Raw genomic sequence first — 25,108 nt, 5'->3', positions numbered from 1 at the left:
CAGAGGTGGTGTGTTCAACAGGTTCTGACCAGCTCTGGAGAACCAATAAGCAGAAATTTTGAGTAGTTCGGAGAATCGGCAAATACCACCTCCGACTGGTCCCGCCCCCATCTATTCTCTGCCTCCCGAATTCCAGCTAATCGGCTGGGTCTTCTTTTTTTGCCCTGTACAGGAGAACGGAGCTGGAAAGCAGATTAGTTGGGTGAGGAGAAAATGGGATTTTGCAGCATCCTTCCCCCAAGAGTGGGGAGGGAATGGAGATTTTGCAGTATCCTTCCCCTACCATGTCCCATTAAGCCACACCCACCAAGCCACGCCTACAGAACCGGAAGTAAACAAATTTGAATCCCACCACTGAAGTAAAGTAATGAACCTTGGCCAGGATTATGCTTGGTACGTGGGCTTATGGAATGTCCACTGCTTTCTGGGGAAAGGGGCCATTTTCAAAACAATGATTATTGATCCGTGTAATCTGACTGTGAGGGTGCTAGAACCACTTGCAAGGGAATTTGCCTGGATTTCATGACCGATCAGATTAAGAGTTTGTCAGAAGGCAGCCAATGAGTGAAGAGGGTTTATTGAGAACACTTATCCAAGACTCTCTAGTCTAGAAACATAGTGTCACCATTGGCTAGTGCAAAATACAGCAATTTTGTTAATTGATGCAAAATATCAATAAATGGACAAATAAGTTACAGGAATTGTAATTGGGTCATTATGGGCCACAGTCTAACATAAAGTAAAATGATGAACATTGTTCTCCTCATTATGAAAATCACAAGGGTAATGGAGGCTTATTATCTTCCAGGTAAAGAAGCAACTAATATTACTTATATTCTTCCTCACACAGAAGTCAGCATACAAAGAGTCCTCACCCAAAAACCTTGTGTTTTCTCATGCAATCTGTAGAAGCTCAGACCATTTGAGAATAGTTGGTTGGGATAAACTTATAGGGAATGCTTTTGGGGTGAATCTATATACCAGTAAAACTCTTGTGTCTGTTTGTAACATTTGATTGGGTGAAACAATGCATCATAAGGCAACAACTTTTGAATTAATATACCTCAAATGAGCTAACTTAAAGAATGAATCCAAAATCCAGGATCTATGTAGGATTGTAGGATTTAATTTGGCTAAGTTGCAGCCACTTCAGTTTTGCCACACTCAGCCGTGGTCACCTGATTGTCATTTTCAATGCTTCCTTGCAGCTTCCCGCAAGGAAAGTCAATGGAGAAGCCTGCAGGAAATAGGAAGTTGCTTCTACTCCCACTGCTGATTTGCCTACCCGTGGTTATTCTGTTTCTTCATTTAGGTAAGAAATATCTTTGAAATTATGCCCCAGTGGGTCACAGGTTATTTAGTATTTTCTATTACCAAATGCCCAAATCTGAGCTACTGTTTTGTTGCTCTGATGTTATCTTAGCAAAATATTTCAACTTTAGCTTATTTTGAGAGGTCTTTTGGTATCAAACCCTAACTTGCTGTATATCAAGTGGATCAGAGGTGGTATTCAGCAGGAGAACCGGTAGTGGAAATTTTGATTAGTTTGGAGAACTGACAAATAACACTTCTGACTGGAGATTTTATAGTACCCTTCCCCTGCCATGCCCACCAAGCCACAACCACAGAACCGGTAGTAAAAAAAATTTGAATCCCACCATTGAAGTGGATGTAGGTACATTTCCAGGTATTTCACTAGGCACCAACTCAACCCATATTGATGTTTAATTGGAAATAACAACTATTTTATTTGCTCTGTTATGGTGATATGGATTATTTCAATGCCATTCAAAAACTTTGATTTGGAAAAGGCTACATCAATAAAAAAAAAATTACGCCATATGTACAAACAATGTGACCACAACCTTGGATACACCAATAAATACATAGTGGGGTAACAAAGTATCATAAACCCCCTATATGTTAAAGGTAATTTTTTAAAAAAATCATAGCTGAAAAACAAAAATGTTCTGGATGCAATGTATTGATATTATGTTGTATCAATGTAATAAGGAACGTTCTCCTATCTATAGAAGAAAGGATAACTCCAAATTGCGGGCACAGGATTTCAGCCCATCCTAGATGTTACCTGTCACTAATTTTAGAGCAACATCTCCATTAAAGGTGACAATAAAGATAGAAGAATAGTGGGAGGAATAATAGAGAGGAGAAACTTCTTTTTCTATGCCCAATTTATCCAAATATTGTTGCAGAAAGTCAACATTTCATTATCTGATCTCCTTGCTATGGTCCAATCAGGCTTCTGAACCAGATATATTCACTACGGGGCTTTTTCCTGATTTTGAGAGAATTTTCCTATGGAAAGAAACAAAAAAATAAAGATTTACTTGACCTTCCTCCTTCAGTTTCTATCTATGTAGATTATCCGATTGCAGTTCAGAGTTTGATTTGTCTTTTTTTTTCAACCTTTTCATTTTTAAACTAGTTAATGAGTTTGCCCTTAAAATGAGATCAACAAAGAGATTGAAACCTCAGAGTTAAAACCTTGGTTGAAACCTCAAAGATCCAACTAACATAACTGGCAAGTGATCCATAATCAAAATTTTGTTTCCTTTTTTTTACTAGTCCTTCAGGATTTGATCATTATTTAGGAAGGGTCACTTAACCCCTTGCCTCACTCTTATTTTCTGAATCTAACACACACACACACACACACACACACAAAATTATTTCTCTACAGTCCACAAGGAAACAAATGCTAGGAGTTTTTGAGCAACGTATTTTTTAAAAAGAAGAAAATGCATTTGATTCTCTGAACTCTTCCATAATTAAATGGAACATGGACCACAGATATTCCACATTTGCTTGCTGAACAATTCCTAAAAACTGGCAATCAACAGAACTGTGCAAGCCATATATGATGTTAAATAAAAAAAGACTTGTATCACCTGAGCTAAGAAAAGAGATTGGCCCACCCCAAAGGAACCGTCAAACTCAACCAGGGTGGAACGTCCCCCCCCCACAATCTATGTATAAACCAAACTACTAGAATGGAACCAACCCAAGTGAGGGTTCCACAAGTGAGTTGTAGAAAAGGCACCTTAGAAAAGGGGTGGGACTAGGATTCCTGATAGGTAAAAAGGATAGAACAAGGATTCATATCTCACCACCTTTCTTTGGGGTTTTATGTTCTACAACACTCATTGTTGATTCCTACATACCAACTTACCCATTGTTCTCAACTCCTGTTGTAGACTTTTTACACAGAATATTCTTTTTGCAGAACATCAAAAAGCCACACCGGCGCTTGTAATAACACAAGGCATCTATCAGCAAGAAGAGCACCAGAATTGCCAACACAATTGCCAAAATGCTGCCCCATCCCAAACCTCCGTCTGGAAGAAAAGAAGAATTTCTGCTTGAACCAACTGATGGAATGATGATTGAAACATCAAAATTTTCTTCCAAAACTAGTGACAATAAAGGTACCACTGGCACTCTGTTATCCTTGCACCCAAAACACAGAAAAGAATTTCATTTGTTAAATTATACAGAGTCTTATACACTTTAAGGGACAGGCATAAAATTAAGTTAGGCTTAATGGGGAAATAAGATTGTGCATTTGCTAATTTTCTGAGTTTTAATTCCTTTCCCCAAAATGAAACAAAGACCAGTTTATTTAATTGGCTCAGAAAGTTTTCAACTTTAAATCTGTGCTGTGTAAATTTAAAGATTTACAGTACCTGTTTTTTTTTTTCTTCTGAAGTTAGTGATTTCATTAAATATATAGTTTGGGGTTATATTCCCCACATGCAAAATAGGTCACCAGTAGACTAATTCAGTGACAATGAAATGAGAAGACAGGACATTTTGATTAATATTCTCCATGGTGTGACATAATTCCTCACCAGTGGCTCATCTAACTGTCATAATCTATACTTCAAACATAGCCCAAAAAGATGGAGAGATAGCGGGGAAAAACATGTTAACTCAAATGGCGGCAGCATCCATGCAAAAACTAGGAAAAAATGGCAAATACCCTGCAAAATGACTTCTATTTTTAAGTGGGTCTTTAATTTTCACAATAGGCTTTATTTGAGGGAGATAGACTTTTCCTGATATTTTAGTTAGAAATTTGAGAATTGGCTTACCTGCAAGTATAGTGGAATATATGTTTTGTTTAAAAAAATATTACCATGTATACTTAAGGCAATGATTAATGGACAAGCCAATGTAAGAAGGAAGGACCAACCATGAGTACTACCACTATTTTTATTGTAAGGTTACAGTAGAACCTTACAATTCTGGAAACATATCTCTTCCACTTACCTTTACAGTCTAAAAAACAAGGAAAAGTCCCTTCTGAAATGTTTGCCATGCCCTCATTGCTTCTCAACTGCCTTTTATCTGACCATTGCCTAGTAATACCTTATCTATGAGAAAAAAAAAATTTTTCTCAGTCCATGATATCTTCACATAAGCCACCTTAAGTTCATACAGAAAAGCCAATCTGTCAGTCCAATATATTGCAATACAGTGCAGAGCAATGCAGTCCAGCACAATGCAAATGCACTGCTTGCTCTGCACTGTAATGCAATACATAAATTGTATACAATAAAATTGTATAATACTCCCATTTAATTAGGGTGATTTTCCCAAGGAATCCTGGGGACCATATTTTAAGCACAAGGCTGTTCAGAATTCTGTAGAGACACCATGATGTTCTCACAGAATTATAGTTGCTAGTGAATTCCTGGTAAGGATAGAAGGAAAGTTAAGTTTATTTTACATTTGTTGAATAGGTATCTTGAATCCAATCCAACTGTTCAAGAATAAATGTTGATCCTTCACCTTTTTCAAAGGGAACGCTCTTCTTGGCAATGCCTACTTCATTAGCAGCAGTTATAACGAGTTCTGGAATGTCTTCTTGTGATGTTGGTGCCTAATGCCAAAATAAATTTTAAAAATTAATCCCCCTTCTTAAAACCACCCAATCTGCTATTAGAAATAAAATTCTTCACCAAATTCACAAAGGCCAATTTAGGACTTTGCATACAACAGGGATGGGAACTTCTGCGCACAAGTCAAACCTTTCAAAAACAAACCTCTTTATGTTTACAAACCAGAACTAAATATGTCCTTTGCCATCTGTCATAGTAGGTCTCATATCTTGTTTCCCACCCTCCAAATATCTTAGTTTCTCAGCACTTTATGGTGTTGCCTAATAAGCGATAGAAGTAGAAGCAGCAAGTTCCCAGGAACCATAGCTTCAAATAGCGCCATGTGTCTTGAAGAGAGAGTGAAATGGGTTCTCTAACAATCACTGCTTCCTTGCTTTCACCATCATCTCTTATAAGGGCTCTACTCTATGTTCACTGATTCTTTAGAGAGAAGTTCTGGTGAACCTCCTGAGTTTTCATTTTATATTTATAGAATAAACCTTCTCAATAGATGTTAATAGACTGATGCGGCTTGTTTCCTTAAGCCCTGGTGGTACAGAGCTACAGATCAGATTGGTCAACTTAATGTTAAAAAAAAAGGAAGTTTAATCACTGGCATCTAGCCAACGGGATCAGAGCATCAACAAACAGCTGGCGCTGGTGGTGGCAAGAGCTGGTTATGTAGAAAACTTCAGAAAATTGGATTATAATTAATGAACAAGATCCCCAGGCTGGCAAGACCACAAGTTTTCCAAATCCAGTTAGAGCAACGAAAGAATAAACATTTTGGAATGCAAAAATGGAATACGAAATTAGATATGCTAACCAAAGAAAAACAATGATAGATGGAGGGAAAGAAGGAGAGGAGAGAAGGGAGGGAGGGAGGGAGGGGGGGAGGGAGAGGAGAGGAGAGGAGAGAAATGGAATGGAATGGGAAGGGAAGGGAAGGGAAGGGAAGGGAAGGAAAGGAAAGGAAAGGAAAGGAAAGGAAAGGAAAGGAAAGGAAAGGAAAGGAAAGGAAAGGAAAGGAAAGGAAAGGAAAGGAAAGGAAAGGAAAGGAAAGGAAAGGAAAGGAAAGGAAGTAAGAGGAAGGAAAAAAGAGGTGACCCTAGAGATTGGGCACAGTTTAGAAAGCAAGAACCAGCCTGTAATCAGGATACATGCTAAGAAGATAGTACAAATTTTGTCAGAATTTGGGAAGTGTTGAAATAAAGAGTCTTGAAAAAGTCATCATGGTAAGGGGAAGAAAGAACCTAATTATAAAAAGGACCATTAAACAATGTTGTTCATTTCTTCTCCCATTCCTTCTTCCTTTCCCCATTCCTTCCTTCGTTTCCTCCTTCTATTACAAGAATTTAGTATGGCAATATAAAAGTGACTCAAGCCTTGTCAAGTTCCCCGAATGTCATGTCTCACCTCAAAGAGGAACAAATATCTGTTTTGGTCCTGCGCTATCTTTTCAATGGCATCCTCTTCAAAAATCTTCTCCTTCCAAGCAATGGAGACAGAAGGTGAGGGGTTGGCTAAGACGGTGAAGTTGACTTGGATGGGATTCCCAGTCTGGGTGACCAAAGGGACACTCGTAAGGAGTTCTATTTTTGGAGCAACTGAATGGGAGGACAGAAATATAAATTGAAATATGTCGTGAGTTTTATATTTGGTTCACACATTGCCTCAGGCCACAAACTATGGTTTACAAACCACTTACAGTATGGTTTCTGAAATTTACACCGAGATTGCTTGGAGTACAAAGAATGGAGTATTCATAAACCAAAGATTTATCTTTATTATTTGAGAGATATGTGTCTTTTTTTTTTAACCTTGAAAAATAATATAGTGCAGATGTTGACATCAAGCTCAAAAATTTACACTTCTTATCATGAAAGCAGTTCAGTGTTCTGTACTCTGCTCAGAATCTTTGTGTGTGTGTGTGTGTGTGTGTTATACTGAGCATCAAATGTATAATTTCAGTAATTATCTGTAGCTATTCTGTCCCACCTGTATCCACAGATGAAAATCTCAAGTTACAGAGTTCAAATACTTTACGCAAACAAAACCAGAGACAGAAGATTCAGTTGCTCTGTTATCACAGTCCTTTGGCAATCCTGCTAGAATCTGTCTGGCAGTTCTGTATAGTTCGTAAATCACAACGCTGTAGTCAGACGCAAAACTTTCCAAGGCAAAACTCACTTTGTTTCCAGCAAAGATTACGAACTCGTACGCTCCCTTATATCCTCTAAGAGAGGCCGTGTCAGTCTCATTAATTAATCCTTTGCTGGACGTCTCTTTTCTAATTGAGATTGACGTCTCAATCTTCTCCTAGTTCTGGCATCCAGCCAGCATCCGGCAGTTTCATCACCGCTTGAAGCCTCTGACACACTTTCCTGATTAACAGTTAACACCTGAGCTGCAATCAGGAAAGTAGATTCAGGGGAGGGAGTGGACTCTGAAACCTCCAATAAATCGGGCTCATATCTCAGATCCAACTCCTCTCCCTCTACTTGACTCCCCTCTAAGTCACTTAATAATGCAGGCTCGAATCTCAGTGCCAGATCTTCTTCATCGCTCGAACCCACATCTGCTGACTGATCAGGTTCAAGTCTCAGAGTCACAACATGTAGCTATGACCTTTTTAAAAAAAAATTCAATTTCTAAAAAGTAGGGGAAGTCAGGGGCAGACGTAAACTTTTCACTTCTGGCGTTTTCACAATCTGCCTGCAATATTCAAGGTATTAGTAAGCAATCTTCAAAGACTCAGAGGAAGCAATGTTCCCGTGAGAATGAGGAAGGTTGTGTGATGCTCGCAAGTTTCCCAACAAGAACACAGTGGAAGTGCTGTCAAAGTGAGAGTGACAGTTGGCCACTTTCCTGGGTCACTTCAGAGTGCAGGCTGCAACTAAGATTAGGCTGGAATCCAAGTCTAATTCATTCTCTCTGTCTCTGTCTCTGTCTCTGTCTCTGTCTCTGTCTCTCTCTCTCTCTCCCTCCCTCCCTCCCTTTCCTTCCCTCCCTCTCCCTCTCCCTCTGCCTCTCCCCCTCTCTCTCTCAGTTCCAGCTTAACTCTGGAACAGCTCAAGCAATTTCAACCAAACTTGGTACACAGATAACTTGGGAAACAAATACTGTTGGGGTAAGACACCCCAACACCCCTCGGGGGTGTGTGCCTTAAAATGGCTTCTACTGTACAGCACAGTGGACTTGCCATGGTCATGGCTTCACAGAACTCCCCAAAGGGGCTCCCTCTCAGCCCTCCAAGGAAACAACAGGCGATTGGCCAAATGCAATAAAAAAAATGAAACACTAGCATAGACAACAAATTCCTGAGGAGAGGAATAGAAGACTTGCGATGCTGCGCGAGAGACAGTTCAACAGGGTGAGTCCCGACTACAGGATTTTTCTGTTTAATACAGGAAAACCCAGCAACGCCGGGTAATTGGCTAGTATTATTTTAAAAAAACCAACAGATTCTGGACCAGTATATGCCCTCATGTCCATTGCTGACGTGGTAGTGCAAAGCCTGGCACCTTCTGGGGAGAGGAGGTATAACTAGTTCGGGTCCTTGTGGTGCACCCTGGATGGCACAACAGTGTGAACTAAATGAACTAGCAACTGCTGGCAGCCAGACTACTCTGTAGACTTTCCTGGCTTTCAAAATACTTGACAACAAAAATGAAAACTGTCTCACTTACTCCCTAATGTATAGCCAACTTCTCTCAAAGGGGTGCCAATAATTCCCAGTTGTTCCAAGTATAGCCATTGTGTTTATTTATTTCAAGCAGTGGTTTCTTTTTTTTTAAAAAGATGCTATCAATAAATCAATCTAATAGTTTTATTAGAGTTAAGCAGTTCATGCTCAATATGACATTAATAAAAGATTAGCCATACCAAGCAGAGCATATTGAATCATTTTTATAATAAAAAGTAAGTATGGTTTTCTTTAATGCAATTACAACCTCCATTATATTCTAATGCAAATTCCGCTTTCTCAATTTGCATTTGACTTTACTAATTTCAACAAAATAGAGCTTGCACAAAAGGTTTTTAAAGAATTTTTTTATCTTAGCGTGTTTACTTTGCAAGCCTTCTCCTCCAGAATTCATTATCGTATAGACTTAGCACATATTATGAACTGTGGGCCATATTCAAAATGTTCAGAACTCCATTCACATGTCAAACTCATATCTGGTGTAACACCAGCTTTGAAAAATGACCATTTCGTAATTCTGCATGCCAATAAATTCAGCTGAAAGAAAGACTTCTCTATCAAATTGATACACATGTCCATTCAAAGTTTCCCAGACATCACCCTGAATGTGATCCATGCCCCCTTCTCAAAATCAGATTCATAGCATGCCAGCCTAATTGTCAGAGCCAATTTGGTGTAGTTGTTAAGGCCTCGGGCTAGAAATTCAGGAGATCATGAGCTCTAGTTCACTTCGGCATAAAGCCAGCAGGATGACCTTGAGCCAGTCAATCTCTCCAGCCCTAGGAAGAAGGCACTTCCAAAAAATCTTGCCAAGAAAGCTTCAGGGATTATCCAGCCATTCTCCATGAGTCAACACTGAGTTGAAAGCATCCAAAAAATAAAAAACACCAAACACCAATAGAAAAGTCAGTGCTCCCTAATATGGCAAAGTGCCATGAGACAGAAAAGAGAACTTACATTTAATCTTGAGCGTAAAGTTTGCAAAAGCTACTTCGTTGCGTTCTTTGATGGTTGCCTCACAAATATAAATACCAGCATCTGATAATTGGGTGTTCTCTATCAGCAGCTTCCCATTTTCAATAAATAGTTGCCCTGTAAACCCAAAAGAAATGGCTATGATAATTAAATCTGTCTCTAATGTGATTTCATTTAGCCTCAGGCAGTCTTGAGGCTAAATGAAACCCATCAAACTTTATGTAACCACAACTAGTTAGAAACAAGAACAAGTTTTCTTCGTTTTGAGGACTCCCCAAAACACAGCAACTATATAACGTATGTACTTTCTGAATCCATTTCAGACAGTCAGTTTTCAGGTTTAGGCATGGGATGGTATTAGTTATTTTTGTGAATGGCATATGGCAGAACTTGAAAGGGGTGTGTGCAACCCTACTTCCCTGCTCAACAATAGCTTCTGAAGCCACTGATCATGATATTCTTCTGGATCACCTGTGATGTTCAGAAGTACTAGGGGCACCATTTTACAGTGATTTTCCCCTCCCCCCTTCTTTAGTTTTATTTTATTTTATTTATTTATTTTGTCAAGAGATTATAAGATAACAGGTATAAGTAAAAACATAGTTATGAATACATGAAATGGATACATATAAGAAAAATAAAAACAAAAGAAACAATAGGACAGGGACGGTAGGCACGTTGGTGCGCTTATGCATGCCCCCTACAGACCTCTTAGGAAAGGGGTGAGGTCAATAGTAGACAGTCTAAGGTTAAAGTTTTTGGGGTTTGGAGAAGAAACCACAGAGTCAGGTAGACTAGAGTATTCCAGACACTCTATTGCTGAAGTCATATTTCCTGCAATCAAGTTTGGTGCAGTTAACCTTGAGTTTGTATCTATTGTGTGCTCTTGTATTGTTATGGTTGAAGCTGAAGTATTCATTGACAGGTAAGACATTGCAATGTATAATTTTATATACTATACTTAGATCGGACTGAAGGCGGCGTAATTCTAGGTTTTCTAGGTGTAGAATTTCAAGTCTGGTGGCATAAGGTATTCTGCAACGAGTAGAGGATTGGAGAGCTCTTCTTGTGAAATATTTCTGGACTTTCTCAACTGTGTTAATATCGGATATGTAATGTGGGTTCCAGACTGATGAGTTATATTCGAGTATTGGTCTAGCAAATGTTTTGCATGCTCTAGTTAGTAGTGTGATATTACCAGAGAAAAAGCTACATAGGATTAGGTTAACAACTCTTAACGCCTTTTTGGCTATGTAGTTACAGTGGGCTCTAGTGCTTAGATCATTAGAGATGAGTACTCCAAGGTCCTTGACAGAATTTGGATCATCAACAAGGTCTTTTGGTAGTTTCAATCAGTTTATGTAAGGAAGCAGAAGCTGGTGTCAGGCACAAAAACAACACAGCAAAATCCAAACAAGTCCAATCCTTTCTGTGCTTACATCTAATGGACAGAATCTTGCCAAATTGAAACTTTTAAACTGACCAGATATATCCTGAGAGATTCTATGGTGTGGCTATCCTGAACGCCTTCCCACTTCCCCCACCTGCACACGGCTGTGCAGTTACTGAACGTGGGTGTTTCTGTGGAATATATCCTCTTCTCCCTGGAAAAGCTCTGTGCTGTCAAGACTCCCTACGCTGCTTCTTCAGGTGCACAATCCATCACAGTTGGGCCCTCAATATAGAAAAAATACTGTACAGAGGTGGCCTTGAAAAGGGAGTTTAGTGATTACTATCCTGTTTCCCCAAAAATACAACCTACCCTGAAAGTAAGTCCTAGCTTGATTTTTACACATGCGCCCAATATATAAGCCCTACCCCCAAAATGCCCTAATTAACATCCTGCCCACTCCAGAGGGCACGGGTAAAAATTAAGCTAGGGTGGAGATGGGGGGTGGAGCTGCCCTACTACTTACCTTTGGACAGTTGTAACCAGGCCTCGCATACCCCTACATCTGCCTTGCCGGCCCATTTCTTCTGCAGGCAGCAAGGCTTTTCCTAAAGTCCTCTGTTGCTGATAACAGAGCTCCAGATCGATCTGAAGCTCCTGCATAGGCCTTCAGGAAAGCCTTGTCCACCACAGAAGAAGAAGTTCCTGAAGGCCTCTGACAGCAAAAAGGAGGCCGGGGGTAATGCGCGCAAGTGACGTTAGTCAGTGGATGACATCCCCCCAAAATAAGACCTGGTGCCTTTTTTGGTGGCAAAAAAATATAAAGCAAGGTCTTATTTTCAGGGAAACACAGTATGTAAACATCCATTTAACCTGGATAGACAGGAGAGAATGAAGAAAAAAACTCAAGATTGCCCCACTTCGATTGTCTTTCGTATAAGGGAGGAAAGGGAGAATATTAGACTTTCAAAATTGTGCTATAATAGCCTGAACTAATAGAGTTTCAGTAGTTCATAAGCTCAATCCTTTCTCTATATCGTTTAGCAATTTTTAGCATTTTCATGGAGATGTAGGGAGAGATCTTCTGATACCCCAGAGATTGGTACATCAGTATATTGCTGATATCCAACTATGCATCCTCAACCTGGGACAAGTGTGTAATGCAGTGAAAGTCTCTACTCCAGTTGAAAAGATCTGGAAGGGGAGAGGTGAAGTATAAATAATGAAATAAATAAATAAAAATGGCTAAAAGTTTTTTAAAGGAGGAGGAAGAGACAAAATTAATCCTCCAAAATGTGAGGAAATGTAGAAAATCCTAGTTTCACATAATATATTATAACCCTGGACATTTTCTAGCTTTGTGAAATTCAGGATGGCCTTTACTGTCTCCAAAAATATTACCTGTTGTCTCCCACCACCAAAAAAGTTGTCCCTTCTGTTAAACAGATATCTCCATAAGTAATCTCATACTCACTTTCCCTAATAATATTTCTGATGTCCTGGTTTCCAAAAAACCATCTAATAGTTGGTGGTGGTATTCCTTTAACCAGGCAGCTGAATTCTACATTTTGGCCCTCATGAACTTCCTTCACAAGATCCATTGTGTCCACAAATGTAGGTTTCTCTGTGGATCAAAGGCAGAGATTAGAAAACAAAAAGCAGTGAAAGAATTACTACGGATGGTCTACCTCAACAAGATGCATCACCTTAAGACAGTCCATCATTTCGGGATGCAATAAAGACCATTAAGCCACTGTGAACTGACACCCTATTTTGAAAGTGTTCCTTTATGTTCTGTGTGACACCTAGACTTCAGTTAGTGTTCAAAAAGTGAATGACTTTTCTGAACAGTGAGAATGAAAACTTGGAAGTAAAGAAGAAAGTAAACTTCCTTGAGTAGATAAGAAACCATTAAAGAGTCTTCTTTTCTAATTAGGGGGAAAAAAGTCACCGTTATTACATCAGTCATGTGATATGAGGCATGGTGGTGCAGTGGTTAGAAGGCGGTACTGCAGGCTACTTCTGCTGACTGCCGGCTGCCTGCAATTTGGCAGTTAGAATCTCACTGGGCTCAAGGTTGACTCAACCTTCCAACCTTCCGAGGTCAGTAAAATGAAGACGCAGATTGTTTGGGGGGGTAATATGCTGACTCTGTAAACTGTTTAGAGAGGGCTGTAAAGCACTGTGAAGTGGTATATAAGTTATTGTTATTATAGCAACCATCTTGATTTTGTTTCAACCCCACTCCCAATGGGTGCCCTAGTGTTTGCACAACATTCTAAATCAAATCAATGCATTTCATTTAATTGTATTACTGTCACGAAACAAGTAATACTGTATTAAAGATGCACACATTCAATCCTTATTGCTTATTTGTTTGATATACTACCTGATTCAAACAATTCTTAAAAGGAAAGAAATGAAATAAAACATGAGAACTGAATTCAAAATGAAGAAGAAAGTTTTGGGACAACCCACTAACTATATTTACCACTGAGCAATCTGTAACCTTTGAAAGTAACACAAAACTTAATCACTTTATATAACGAGTTGATTTTTTTTATAGACTAAAACAAAAAAATGCATAAAAGTTGGCAGGGGTTGCCAACAATTTAGCTAAGAAGATGACACTGGGGGCGGCCCACATTTGCTGTAGGAAAAGAAATACAGAAAGAGGTGAGGTAAAAAATGTCCTTGAACCTCCTTGAAACTTGAATCTCCAAGGTCTGATGTGGTTTTCTTCCTTGGCATGCTCTGGAAATCATCATCATCGTTTAATGAGCACATAAACCCTTGCGGGGGTCTAGTCTGGGCAACTGAATGGAGGTGAGTGTTTTAATGGCCGGGTGCCCTTCCTGTCACCAATGCAGACTTTTTTTCAGCAGATATATTCTCAGTGTGACCAGAGAGAGAAATATCTGTTTCTACCTAGGATCGAACTCATAGCCTCCACCTCTAGGCCACCACACCACTCCTTGGCATGTTCTAGAAATACATCAAAATAAAAATGCTTTTAATATGTTCTGGGGTTCTAGAGAAGTTAAGACATTGGAGTCCATGGGTGAGGCCGATTTTGAAAGCACAATTAATGGACTGTGCTGCATGTTGTTGCTTTTTTTTAGCTTTGCTCTCTCCACCATTTTGTCCACTGCCCCATTTTGGTTCTCAGTTACTAATCAATTTTGGGTTTCATTCTGCAGATGTATTCGATATTCCACTGAAACCTCTTCCTGGATGCTCAAATAACTATTACTTACGGATCACGTGGATTTCAATTCGTTCAGTAGCGGTCTTTCCTAATTCAAATTCTCCGTTACACCTGAAAATCCCACCCTGATCTGGGCGAGTGAGGGTCATCTGCATCTCCTTGGATGTTTCATCAATCGCCTTCACCCAGTAAGGCTTTGAATCCTCTTCAATTTCATTCCCATCCGGATCAACCCAAGTCAGAGCGGCTTCGCCACTTCCTCTCACTGTTAAGTAGGAAAGTTGAGAAAGGGAACCGTTAACATAGCCTCGGGGGGAGGCGAAGGTCATATTGCTTCGTTTCACTTCAAGAAGATACTTGGCCTTCCCTCAAAGCTATGGACATAGCTTTATAATATGGTTTGTCCCGGTGCTTCCAAAAGAAGATTTTTCTGCACCTGTAGAAGCAGAGGAGACCTCAGAAGGAAGACAAAAAGAAGGAATGTTGGCCTCCCAACAAGCAATCACTTTCCAAAGCAGTTTCAAGAATCCCTCTGTTGGGGTGATAAAAGGGAAAAAGAAGGCATGGGGGGGGACAGCAGAAAGAAGTGACCAGATGGGCATAATTGAGAGCAGGCAAAGCAGAACCCCTTTGTGCCATGGAACTGTCTTGCCTGGAGTCCTTGCTACAAGTTTATATTTACAAGTAAATTAAATCATACATTGCAATGTCCTACCTGTCAATGAATACTTCAGCTTCAACCATAACAACACAAGAGCACACAATAGATACAAACTCAAAGTTAACCGCACCAAACTTGATTGCAGGAAATACGATTTCAGCAATAGAGTGGTCAATGTCTGGAATACTCTACCCGACTCTGTAGTTTCTTCCCCAAACCCCAAAAACTTTAACCTTAGACTGTCTACTATTGACCTCACCCCTTTCCTAAGAGGTCTGTAGGGGGCGTGCATAAGCGCACCAACGTGCCTACCGTCCCTGTCCTATTGTTTCTCTTATTCTTCTTTTATTTTTCTTATATGTACCCATTTCATGTATTCACAACTATGTATACACTTATACTTATTATCTTGTAAACAATTGGCAAATCAAATAAATAAATAAATAAAGTTGGTGCTTCAGAGGCGCATTCTTCTCCAACAGTTCAGACTCAAAGTTTCAGAGGAAGGACATTATTCTGCTTTGTGGAAATGCCTTAAAAACGAGCAAAAAGATAATTCCACATGTCCACAGGCCAGGAAATAGGATACTTTTTTTTTTCTTTATAGACCTGCATCAAAGGGCACTTCAATGTAATGTTATATTCAGGGGTGGGATTCAAATTTTTAACAACTGGTTCTGTGGGCATGGCTAAATTGGTGGGCGTGGCTAAGTTGTGGGCATGGCTTGGTGATCATGTTTTTGGCTGGGCATGGCCAACTCAATACCACTCACATCGAGGCATGCATCTCCTCGCCTGGCCTGTGGGGATGCTGCAACAGTCGTAAGTGTGAAAAACGGTCATAAGTCACTTTTTTCAGTGCCATTGTAACTTTGAATGGTCACTCCACACAAGCAAAGTACCAGAAAAGGAGGGGAAAAAACTCCAGAGAGGTTCCTGAGACAGGAAGTCTAGTCCTGCTAAGAATGTAATAACGGTTAACAAAGAGGCACTTTCTGTAAGCAACACCAGAATGTTTCCTTTCTGCCTTCCTTACAGGATTAGGCCAGTAATTTGTTTTAACAACCGGTTCTCTGAACTGCTTAGAATGTTAACAACTGGTTTTAGTGAATAGGTGCAAACTGGTAGAATCCCACCCCTGGTTATATTCATTATAATATGGAATTGGCTAAATGGCAAAAGCTTTGGACCATCAATAGGAAAATAACATTGGCCACGGCATACAAGGAAAACCTTTATAAGATGTTTTACAGGTGGCATCTTCTACCAGCAAGGCTTTCCAAAATGTTCAAAAGTCTATCTCCAAATTGTTGGAAGTGCAAAGATGTATCAGGCACATTATTTCACACGTGGTGGACCTGCAATGCTGCAAAAGAGTGTTGGAGACTGATCCAGACATGGGTGGAACAAATGGTGGGAGAGTATATCCCATTTAAGCCAGAATTTTTTTCTCCTAGGAATAATACCAGAAGGATATAGGAAAGACTTAAGTTATCTAATAGTACATGTGTTGAAAGTGTGCACAATACTGGAAGAAGGAAACTGCCAGAAACAGAGATAATAAGGAAAATTATGGCCTGTGTAGAATTGGACAGGTTAACTCTAGAATTAAAAAACTAGGTGGAATCTAAGTGCTACGAAACATGAAATAAATTCTATCAATGGTTGCATAGAAGAAGGCAAGGTTGAAACATAAGTAGCTATGATGATTAGAATAAAGTAAACAATGTATCAAACAAGAGTATTGTAAATGGTAAAGGAACATTTATATATGTATAACAATTGTAATGCCAGAATGGCTGCACCGTACTGTATTCTTATAATTTTTTTAAAAAGGGCACTTCGTTGAATCACACTTGAAGCCAAGCATCCATTCATGGATACACACAGCTTTAATATGTATCAGATTAACCTTTCAGTAAATTTAGGTTCCTTTAAGTCAAGGACAATTTCTTGGACTTACTTTGGGTAATTTTTGATTTTTGATTTCCCAGTCTAGACTACAAACCCGGGATCCAACTACTAATAGGTTCCAACTTTGCTTAGCGTGTTTGAGATCAGTCAAATTCACCTACATGCTGTCACTAGCTTGGCATAATGACCTTGTGGAAATATCCATATTGCTTAATAGGCAACAAATAGACTTAGTTTACCATTGTCTTTGGGGGGATTTTTTTAAAACTTCCCAATCTGTTTTACAGCTCTCGGATCCCTATCCAAGAACTAACCAGGCCTGCTGCTATATAGCTTCCAACTCATTTTGGCAAAACTTTGTTGTAAAGATGAGTGTTAAACCTATTATTAAAAATAATAAACTTTTCAAAACAAGAAAATAACCCTAATGCATGTTTGGAGACTTGAAGAATCAGAGCTCTTACAGCCTTCACACCAGTTAACAATTCTGTTTTTAATCACACTTGATCCTTTTTTTAACCTCAAGTTATTTACAGCTTGGTGAGGAAGTAATTTACTGTCTAAAGACCAACTGAATACAATTCTCTTTTGTCTCTTTACTAAATCACTTCAAACAATGTCGGCCACAGTCAATGTTTGGATAGACATGTAAATGCGTGGACAACTTCTGGGAAAGTCTAGACAGGAACCACTATTACAGGTATAATTTTCACCTGGCCGTCGGGCTCCAAAAAATCCCAACAACCCACCAGTTTGAAACTCCACATAGGATTAAGTCACGGGGAACTTTCCAGGAATTATGACATCCTAAGCACTTTGCTCCATCTTTCCATAGCAATTTTAAACTTTAAACTAAAACTGTTGGTTGTTCAAATCTGTGCTAGAGGAAATTTTGATCTTCTGGTGCTGTATAATATCAATCCACATCAGCTTCAGCCAATGTGGCCAATATCAAAAATAAGAGAGCAGGAGACTTGTAACTCTTGAAAGCCTCCAGATTTCCATTAATAATTTTCCATTCAAATAATATTTTAAACTTATAAGTTGGAGGGGAGGGATGGGGGAGGAAAGAAGCAGCCTGGGAAAAGATGTTGAGACTCTAGAAAGAGTGCAGAGAAAAGCAACAAAGATTATGAGACTAAAACATATGAAAAAAGATTACAGGAACTGGACATGGCTAGTCTAGAGAAGAGAAGGACCAGGGGAGACAGGATAGCAGTCTTCCAATGTATTTTCCAAAGCACCCGAAGCCCAGAAAAGGAATAATGGATGGAAACTGAACAAGGAGAGATTCAACCTGGAAATAAGGAGAAATTTTCTGACCGTGAGAACAATCAACCAAGATGTGGGAGCTTCATCACTGGAAGCTTTCAAGAAGAGACTGGACAACCACTTCCCAAAAATGGAATAGGGTCTCTTGCTTGAGAAGGAGGTTGAACAAGAGCAGGGGTCTTCAAACTTGAGAGCTTTAAGACTTGTGGACTTCAACTCTCAGAATTCCTCCTCCAGTCATGTTAGCTCAGGAATTCTGGGAGTTGAAGTCCACAAGTCTTAAATTTGCCAAGTTCGAAGACCCTTGAACTAGAGCCAACCTCCTGCTCAAGGTTGAACTATGAGAATGGTTGCAGGAACCAGGTATGTCTAGTTTAAAGAAAAGACTAGGTAAGACAGGATAGCAGTGTTCCGATATCTCAGGGGCTGCTACAAAGAAGAGGGAGTCAAGCTATTCTCCAAAACTCCTGAAGACAGGACAAGAAGCAATGAGTGGAAACTAATCAAGGAGAGAGCAACTTAGAACTTAAGGAGAAATTTCAGTTAGAACAATGAATCAGTGGAATAACTTGCCTCCAGAAGTTGTGAATGCTCCAATACTGGAAGTTTTTAAAAAGATGTTGGTTATCCAACATATTTGTCTGAAGTGGTGTAGGGTTTCTTGCCTAAGCAGAGAATTGGACTAGAAGACCTCCAAGGTCCCTTCCAACTCTGTTATTCTATTCTAAGGTCTTGCCTTGGACAGTCTTGGTTTAAGTAGAACAATGTGATTCAGTTTTATTCAAGGATCTTTTCTCTCTTTATCTGACCAATATACAGATGTTATAGGACAAATTGTTCATTTGGGTTACAATGCATAAGCTGAGCTCCCCCAATCCATCTTCTCTCCTCACCGGGTAAAACACTGCCCTGATGACCCTTTTATACATGTAGAGTTCATTTTTCTGCACTTACCTTTGCATATAAAAGATGTTTGTGTGTTCAATTCCACATTCCCATTTATAGGAATAATCTCCAGAGATTCTGAGGCACCCTGTACAGCCCCTTGGGAGAAAGAAAAAAATATGTATCCATGAAAAACTTCCATAAAAATCTTATTTTTCTGATAATAATGAGCAAAACCATTTCAATAAATTAGACAATATTTTCTTCTAAAGATATCCAAAGGACTGCAATTGAAGACCACACTTGGCAGTAAAGTAACTTTGTAGGATCTCTACTCCATAAAGCAGGTAGGGACATACAGAGAAGTGGATAAGAGCCAGGATTCAACAGAAATTGGACTTAAACGAAAAACTGTTCACGTAATTATCAAATTCAATGTAGAGTAATTCTACACAATCACTTTTAAAAGTACAGCTCAGCAATTATTCCTGAGGACTATACCAAGCTTTCAGAGATCCAGGTGTTCTGGAGGCATGATGTTTTGCAGCTGGTTATAAACTGTAATTGGCAATCTCTACTAAGCAAACTTTGCAACCAAGCAATCATTTGGGGGTAACAATAAAAAAACTGGATTATCCCTGGATTTTTGTTACTGGGAATACTACCCATACTTTCAATCTATTATTATTAGCCAATTTTTAATATGAGAAAAAGAAATGAAAACATTTATCTATGTATGGTAGCCCCTATGGCTTGGAATGTACTCTAGTGTGACCAGATGTAAATGTCCTTCTAACTTTGCACAATATTTACATGTGTCTTTTTTGATATTTTGAAGTCAAACAAAATATGTTTTATCAGGTATTGCAGAATGCTCTATATGCCAACACAAAAATACCTATAGGATTATAGGTTTAATGTGGAAACTTCTCCTACAGAAATTGCATTCCACAGAAATGACTATTTTTGAATCAATATGCTTTAGGGGAGGAAAAGGGAAACAAAAATGGGGAACAGGCTAATAAATCTGATAAGCAATGGGAAATAGAAGGTTTATTTTTCCAAATCCAGTTATTGCATCTTTAAAGGTAGCACACCCTGTATTAACTATGGCTTCTCTCTAAACCAAGGGTCTTCAAACTTGGCAAGAACTCCCAGAAGTTCTGAGCTAACATGATTGGAGGAGGAATTCTGGGAGTTTAAGTCCACAAGTCTTAAAGCTGTCAAGTTTGAAGAGCCCTGATCTAAACACTTGGGAATTACCCTGATTACAGTAGATTCTGATGCCAACATTTGTGTTCTCCAGAGTTACTTTTTTCTCCAGAAAAATAGTTTAGTTGGCCAGAAGTATCTGACTGTCCCAGGATGCCCTAGCTGCTATGTATGAATCCAGACAAGAAGATCCAAAGATTCAGAGATATATCAACCCCCTCAACAACTGTCTGTAGAGATTCTCAGTTCCAGGTCACGGTTGTCCCAAAGGTGCTTTTTCAGGAGGCAACTGGACTTTCTTGTTTTTTCTCTGAAGACATTTCAGTTCTCATCCATGAAGCTTCTTCAGCACTGACAGGATAGTGGGGAATAAAAGGACTTATATTCCTTACAGACAGCTGGTCATCTGTAGAGATTCTAAATCATCCAGGTCATGGTTGTCCTAAAATTGCAGACTACAGGAACCAGGAGCACCACTCAGGTGACTCTGAGGACCCAGATAAACCTCCAAGTGCTTCAACAACCCTCTAAAAGGATGCAAATGACCAGCTGTCTGCAAGGAATATAAATCCTTCCATTCCCCACTATCCTGTCAGAGCTGAAGAAGCTTCTTGGATGAGAAGTGAAACAAGAAAGTCCAGTTGCCTCCTGAAAAAGCACCTTTTGGACTCCTCAACAAACTTTAAGCAAACTCTCTTAAGAATAGAAGTTTTTTGTTGTTGTTTTTTAAAAAGAGTGAACATAACAAACCTGGAACCACAGAAAAATGATACTGCTGGATGAAGAAGTTGCAGGTATATTCCACACAGCTACTCTTTTGACTGCACAACCTCCTTGTGTCTTTCCATCCATCTTCTTTTCCCTTGATATAATCAGAAGGGTTGTACTACAGCTCCCATCACCTTTCCAGGCAACATGGAGTTTGTTGCTTGAGGGATATAGGAGTTATAGTTCAAGCACATCTGCCAGGAACCTGGTCTAGACAGGCTGCCTTGGGTTAGTTAGTCAACTGAGAATGAAATAGATTCAGACCCCTTTCTCCAAGCACTGAGGTGCTAGATTTTAGAGGTGCCCTTACCAAAATGCCTGTCTGCTCCTCCTTCAAAATTCTTGGTCTTATGCATCTTACCTGCTGCAAAAATGAAAACGAGAAAATGTTCTGCCCCCATCTCAGAGGGGAACAGGATTCAGAATTGGACTTCTTCCTTGGCACCAGCAATCTGGAAGGATTCCTGTACCCTGGGAACTTTATAAAGAGACCCTCCTCCCCGTCTGTCTCCCCTCCTCCCTGTTCTGTGTCTCAGTGTCTGCAGGGGAGGAAAAGGAAAGAGGAAATTAAATTGGGAGGGGGGGAAAAGACAGAGGAAAGGAAGGTCTATACATCTGTGTGTCTATGGATGGGTGTGTCTATCCATGGGTGTATTTGTGTCATGGGCGTGTGCCTGTTGTATACTCCTTGCTTGTGCATTTATTTACTTCTCATATGCATTTGCACACGTTTTTGATCATCTTTTGGGTAACTGCATACTAGAGCTCAACAGGCCAGCTTTTCTCTTTGATTGATGTCCATACAGTGTCTCCATTAATAAAGACATTGTACAGATTGGTTCAATTTATATAGCTGCCTATCTCACATACATCTCCCTAAGTCACTTACATAGTTTTTTTTAAGTACAAAAACAATCAAAATCATAACAACAAAAGACCGTTGAAACAATAAAAAAGCATTAAAACCATTTTTTTTTTAAACTGCAGTGTAATCAATCTTTGTGGGCTCCACAGCACCATATAATAAAATAACCCTCCCACCCTGGCGACAACATATCACATGAGCCATTTAATAGGCTCCATCCCGCTCTGGGTTCCCCAGGCCCGTTGGCAGAACCAGGTCTTCAGCACCTTGTGGAAGAGTATTAGAGGGGGGCCGTCCTAATCTCTGGGGGGAATGATGTTCCAGAGAGAGGGAGCCACCATGGAGAAGGCCCTTCTTCTGGGTCCCATCAGGTGTATCTCTCTAGGGGATGGGACCGCAACATTCCTTGCCTCCCCGCTCTGGTGGGTTGGGTAGATGTGACCGGCAAGAGATGGTCCCTCAGATAACCTGATCCCAAGCCATGAAGGGCTTTAAAGGTGACGACTGGCACCTTGAATTGCACCCGGAAGCAAATCAGCAACCAGTGCAGCTCCTGCAGGAGAGGGGATACATAAAAAAACAGATGATGCTCCCTGGCTGATGGAACCTGGAGCATGCACCTCCTGCTGATCTGATACGACTGGTAGATGTGGTAGGGGAGAGGTGGTCTCACAAATAACCCAGCCTGATACCATGTATGGATTTATAGGTCACTTCCAGCACCTTGAATTGGGCCCAGAAGCAGGGGTGGGATTCTACTGGTTCAGGCCGGTTCTATAGAACCGGTTGTTATGATTCTGCGCAGTTTGGAGAGCCGGCAAATCATGCCCCTGGCTGACCCTGTCCCTCTCTGCTTGCCCTCTTTTCCCCACCCAGTCAGTCCTTATCATGCATGTGCGAAATCGCACGCGTGCCCAACATCGCTGACTGCATTCTCCCCCAGTCTGCCCAGTCAATCCTTAAGGTATTTCTTTTTTTTTCCTGCTCGACGATCAGCTGTTCCAATCAGCTGCACCGCGATCCCCCTCGCTGTCTTACTGCTTCACCCAGGAGGCTTCCCTGAGGCCCAGGAGGCAAAAAGGGGCGGGGGGAACTGAGCCCTCCCCATGCTCCATTTTTTGCCTTCCTGGGCCCCAGGGAAGCTTCCTGGGAGCAAAAATGCCCCCCCGAAGGCTTCCCTGAGGCCCAGGAGGCAAAAAAAATGAGGGGTGCTGCAAAAAGAAGAAGAAGCCACGCCCACCCGGTCACATGGCCACACCCAACTAGCAAGCCCACAGAACTGGTTGTTAAACAATTTAAATCCCGCCCCTGCCCAGAAGCAAATAGGCAGTTCATGCAGCCTATTAGCCAAGATGTAATGCCAGTGATCTAGGTATAGGCATAACTACCCTTGCCACTGCTTTTTTAGCAACTGAAGCTTCTGCATGCTCTTCAAAGGCAGCCCCACGTAGAGCACATTATGGTAATTTATGTGGGAAGTGACCAGGGCATGAATGTCTGAGAGTAGACCTTCCCTATCCAGGAATGGGTACAACTGACACACAGTCCAAAGTTGCACAAAGGACCTCCTAACCACATCTGTCACCTCCTCATTGAGCAGATTTTGTGATTCCAAAAAGGACCTCCAGATTTTGCACCAGACTACCTGGTATAGTGCCACCCCATCAAGAACCAACCAATCCAGATAAATCACTTCATCCAAAATTCTCTCCAACTACATTGAAGCCACCTTCTCTACAACCTTCTCGAAAAGGAAAAAAAAATTGGATGCTGGATGAGAATCGTCCAGTTCAACAGGATCTTGTAATGACTTCTTGAAGAGACACGCTTCTTTAAGAGACAGAGGAACCACTCCCTCTCTCAAGGAAGAATTTACCACTGCCAAAACCCAACCGTGCATCACCTCCCAGGAGGGACTTCACCACCAAGAAAGAACGTAGCTCTAATAAACAGGTGGCCAACCTCATAATTATGAGAACCTCAGACCCTCTAGACCAAGGGTCTTCAAACTTGGCAAATTTAAGACTTGTGGACTTCAACTCCCATAATTCCTGAGGTAACTTGACCGGAGGAAGAATTCTGGGAGTTGAAGTCCACAAGTCTTAAAAGCTGTCACATATACAACAAGGGCAGAGAAGTACTGATGCTTCACTATCCTTACTACCATAAGGTAGGTCTTAATAGCAGCTGTATTCAGCTGAGTTCATTCTTCACTGGTTTCTAGCAATACTCCATGGTTCTCTTAATCTACTTCATCTCCCTCAACTCTTCCATAAACCATGGAGAATGGCAGGAACCACCAGAGGAGAAAGGCCACAAAGGCATGATATACATTAAGCTGCAACAAACCTCTCTGTACATGTTTGTTTGTTTTTGAAGGCAGGACACAGTCATAGATATCATCTGACCCCCTTCCACTTGGATCAGGACTGTCAAACTCCTGTGGCCCATGGGCCAGATGTGTCACGTGCTGGCCACGCCCATGCCTGGTTTAACGAAGTGGGGGGAAATCCTGATATGTCACATGACACCACCATGATAGCAATAACAATAGCACATAGACTTATATACCTCTTTACACTGCTTTACAGCCCTCTTTAAGCAGTTTACAGAGTCAGCCTCTTTCCCCCAACAATCTGGGTCCTCATTTTACTGACCTCGGAAGGATGGAAGGCTGAGTCAACCTTGAGCCTGGTGGGATTCGAACAGCCGATAGTCAGCAAAAGTGGCCTACAGTACTGCACTATAACCCCTGCGCCACAGAGGTTCTTCATGATGATGACGTGAGTTTGACACCCTTGACTTGGATGTTCCTGCAAACAGTTGAATTATAGCACAGCAAGAGGTTCGTTTCTCCCTCCCTTAGTCTGAACAAGGATTTATTACCTGAGTGAGACACACACCATACTAAATCATGGCATAGCCATCATGAAGCCAAACCACCCCCCCACCCCGAACACAATGAGCTCAAGGCGTTTTATTCTTTTATTATTATTTTCCTTTTTCCGAAATATGGATGGAAAATGGAGTTGGAGGTTCTCAGAGGCAAATTTATTTCCATTTCCACAAAAAAAAAAGCGCCTTCAAATCCTACAAAACAGTCCCAAAGCATGGTACTGAAAGTTTCTATTTAAAACATTTGTCCACTGCCTCTCACTTTATTTATATATTGATAAATTATTTGATCATTTGTTTAGTAACGGCATGGATTTTCTCCAGAAGGATGTGTCCCAGCCTGGTGTTTCAGGATTTCCAACAGTACAGCCATTGTCCAGTGGTGGGATTCAATTTTTTTTTTACTATCGGTTCTGTGGGCGTGGCTTGGTGAGCGTGGCATGGCTTGGTGCGCGT

General features: G+C 40.5%; 1 protein-coding gene across 1 annotated transcript; it reads right to left on the bottom strand.

The window, feature by feature from the left end:
• Positions 1-1,723: 1,723 nt before the first annotated feature.
• LOC113425928 (neural cell adhesion molecule 2-like) lies at positions 1,724-21,399 on the bottom strand. Its single transcript, XM_087970974.1, has 9 exons — positions 21,254-21,399; positions 18,982-19,071; positions 14,230-14,445; positions 12,447-12,596; positions 9,565-9,699; positions 6,318-6,508; positions 4,813-4,903; positions 3,191-3,356; positions 1,724-2,316 (listed from the first exon to the last, which is right to left on the bottom strand). Exons 1-9 carry the CDS (start codon positions 21,291-21,293, stop codon positions 2,256-2,258), a joined length of 1,140 nt encoding a protein of 379 aa, XP_087827100.1. The 5' UTR covers positions 21,294-21,399; the 3' UTR covers positions 1,724-2,255.
• Positions 21,400-25,108: the final 3,709 nt, after the last annotated feature.

Source organism: Notechis scutatus, chromosome 8 (assembly GCF_049901735.1).
Source record: "Notechis scutatus isolate UNSWTSFEM ecotype Mainland chromosome 8, rNotScu1.2, whole genome shotgun sequence".
Classification (NCBI taxonomy): Eukaryota; Metazoa; Chordata; class Lepidosauria; order Squamata; family Elapidae; genus Notechis; species Notechis scutatus.
The sequence above is the reverse complement of the archived record's forward strand: the minus strand, read 5'-3'. Positions and strand labels throughout refer to the sequence as shown.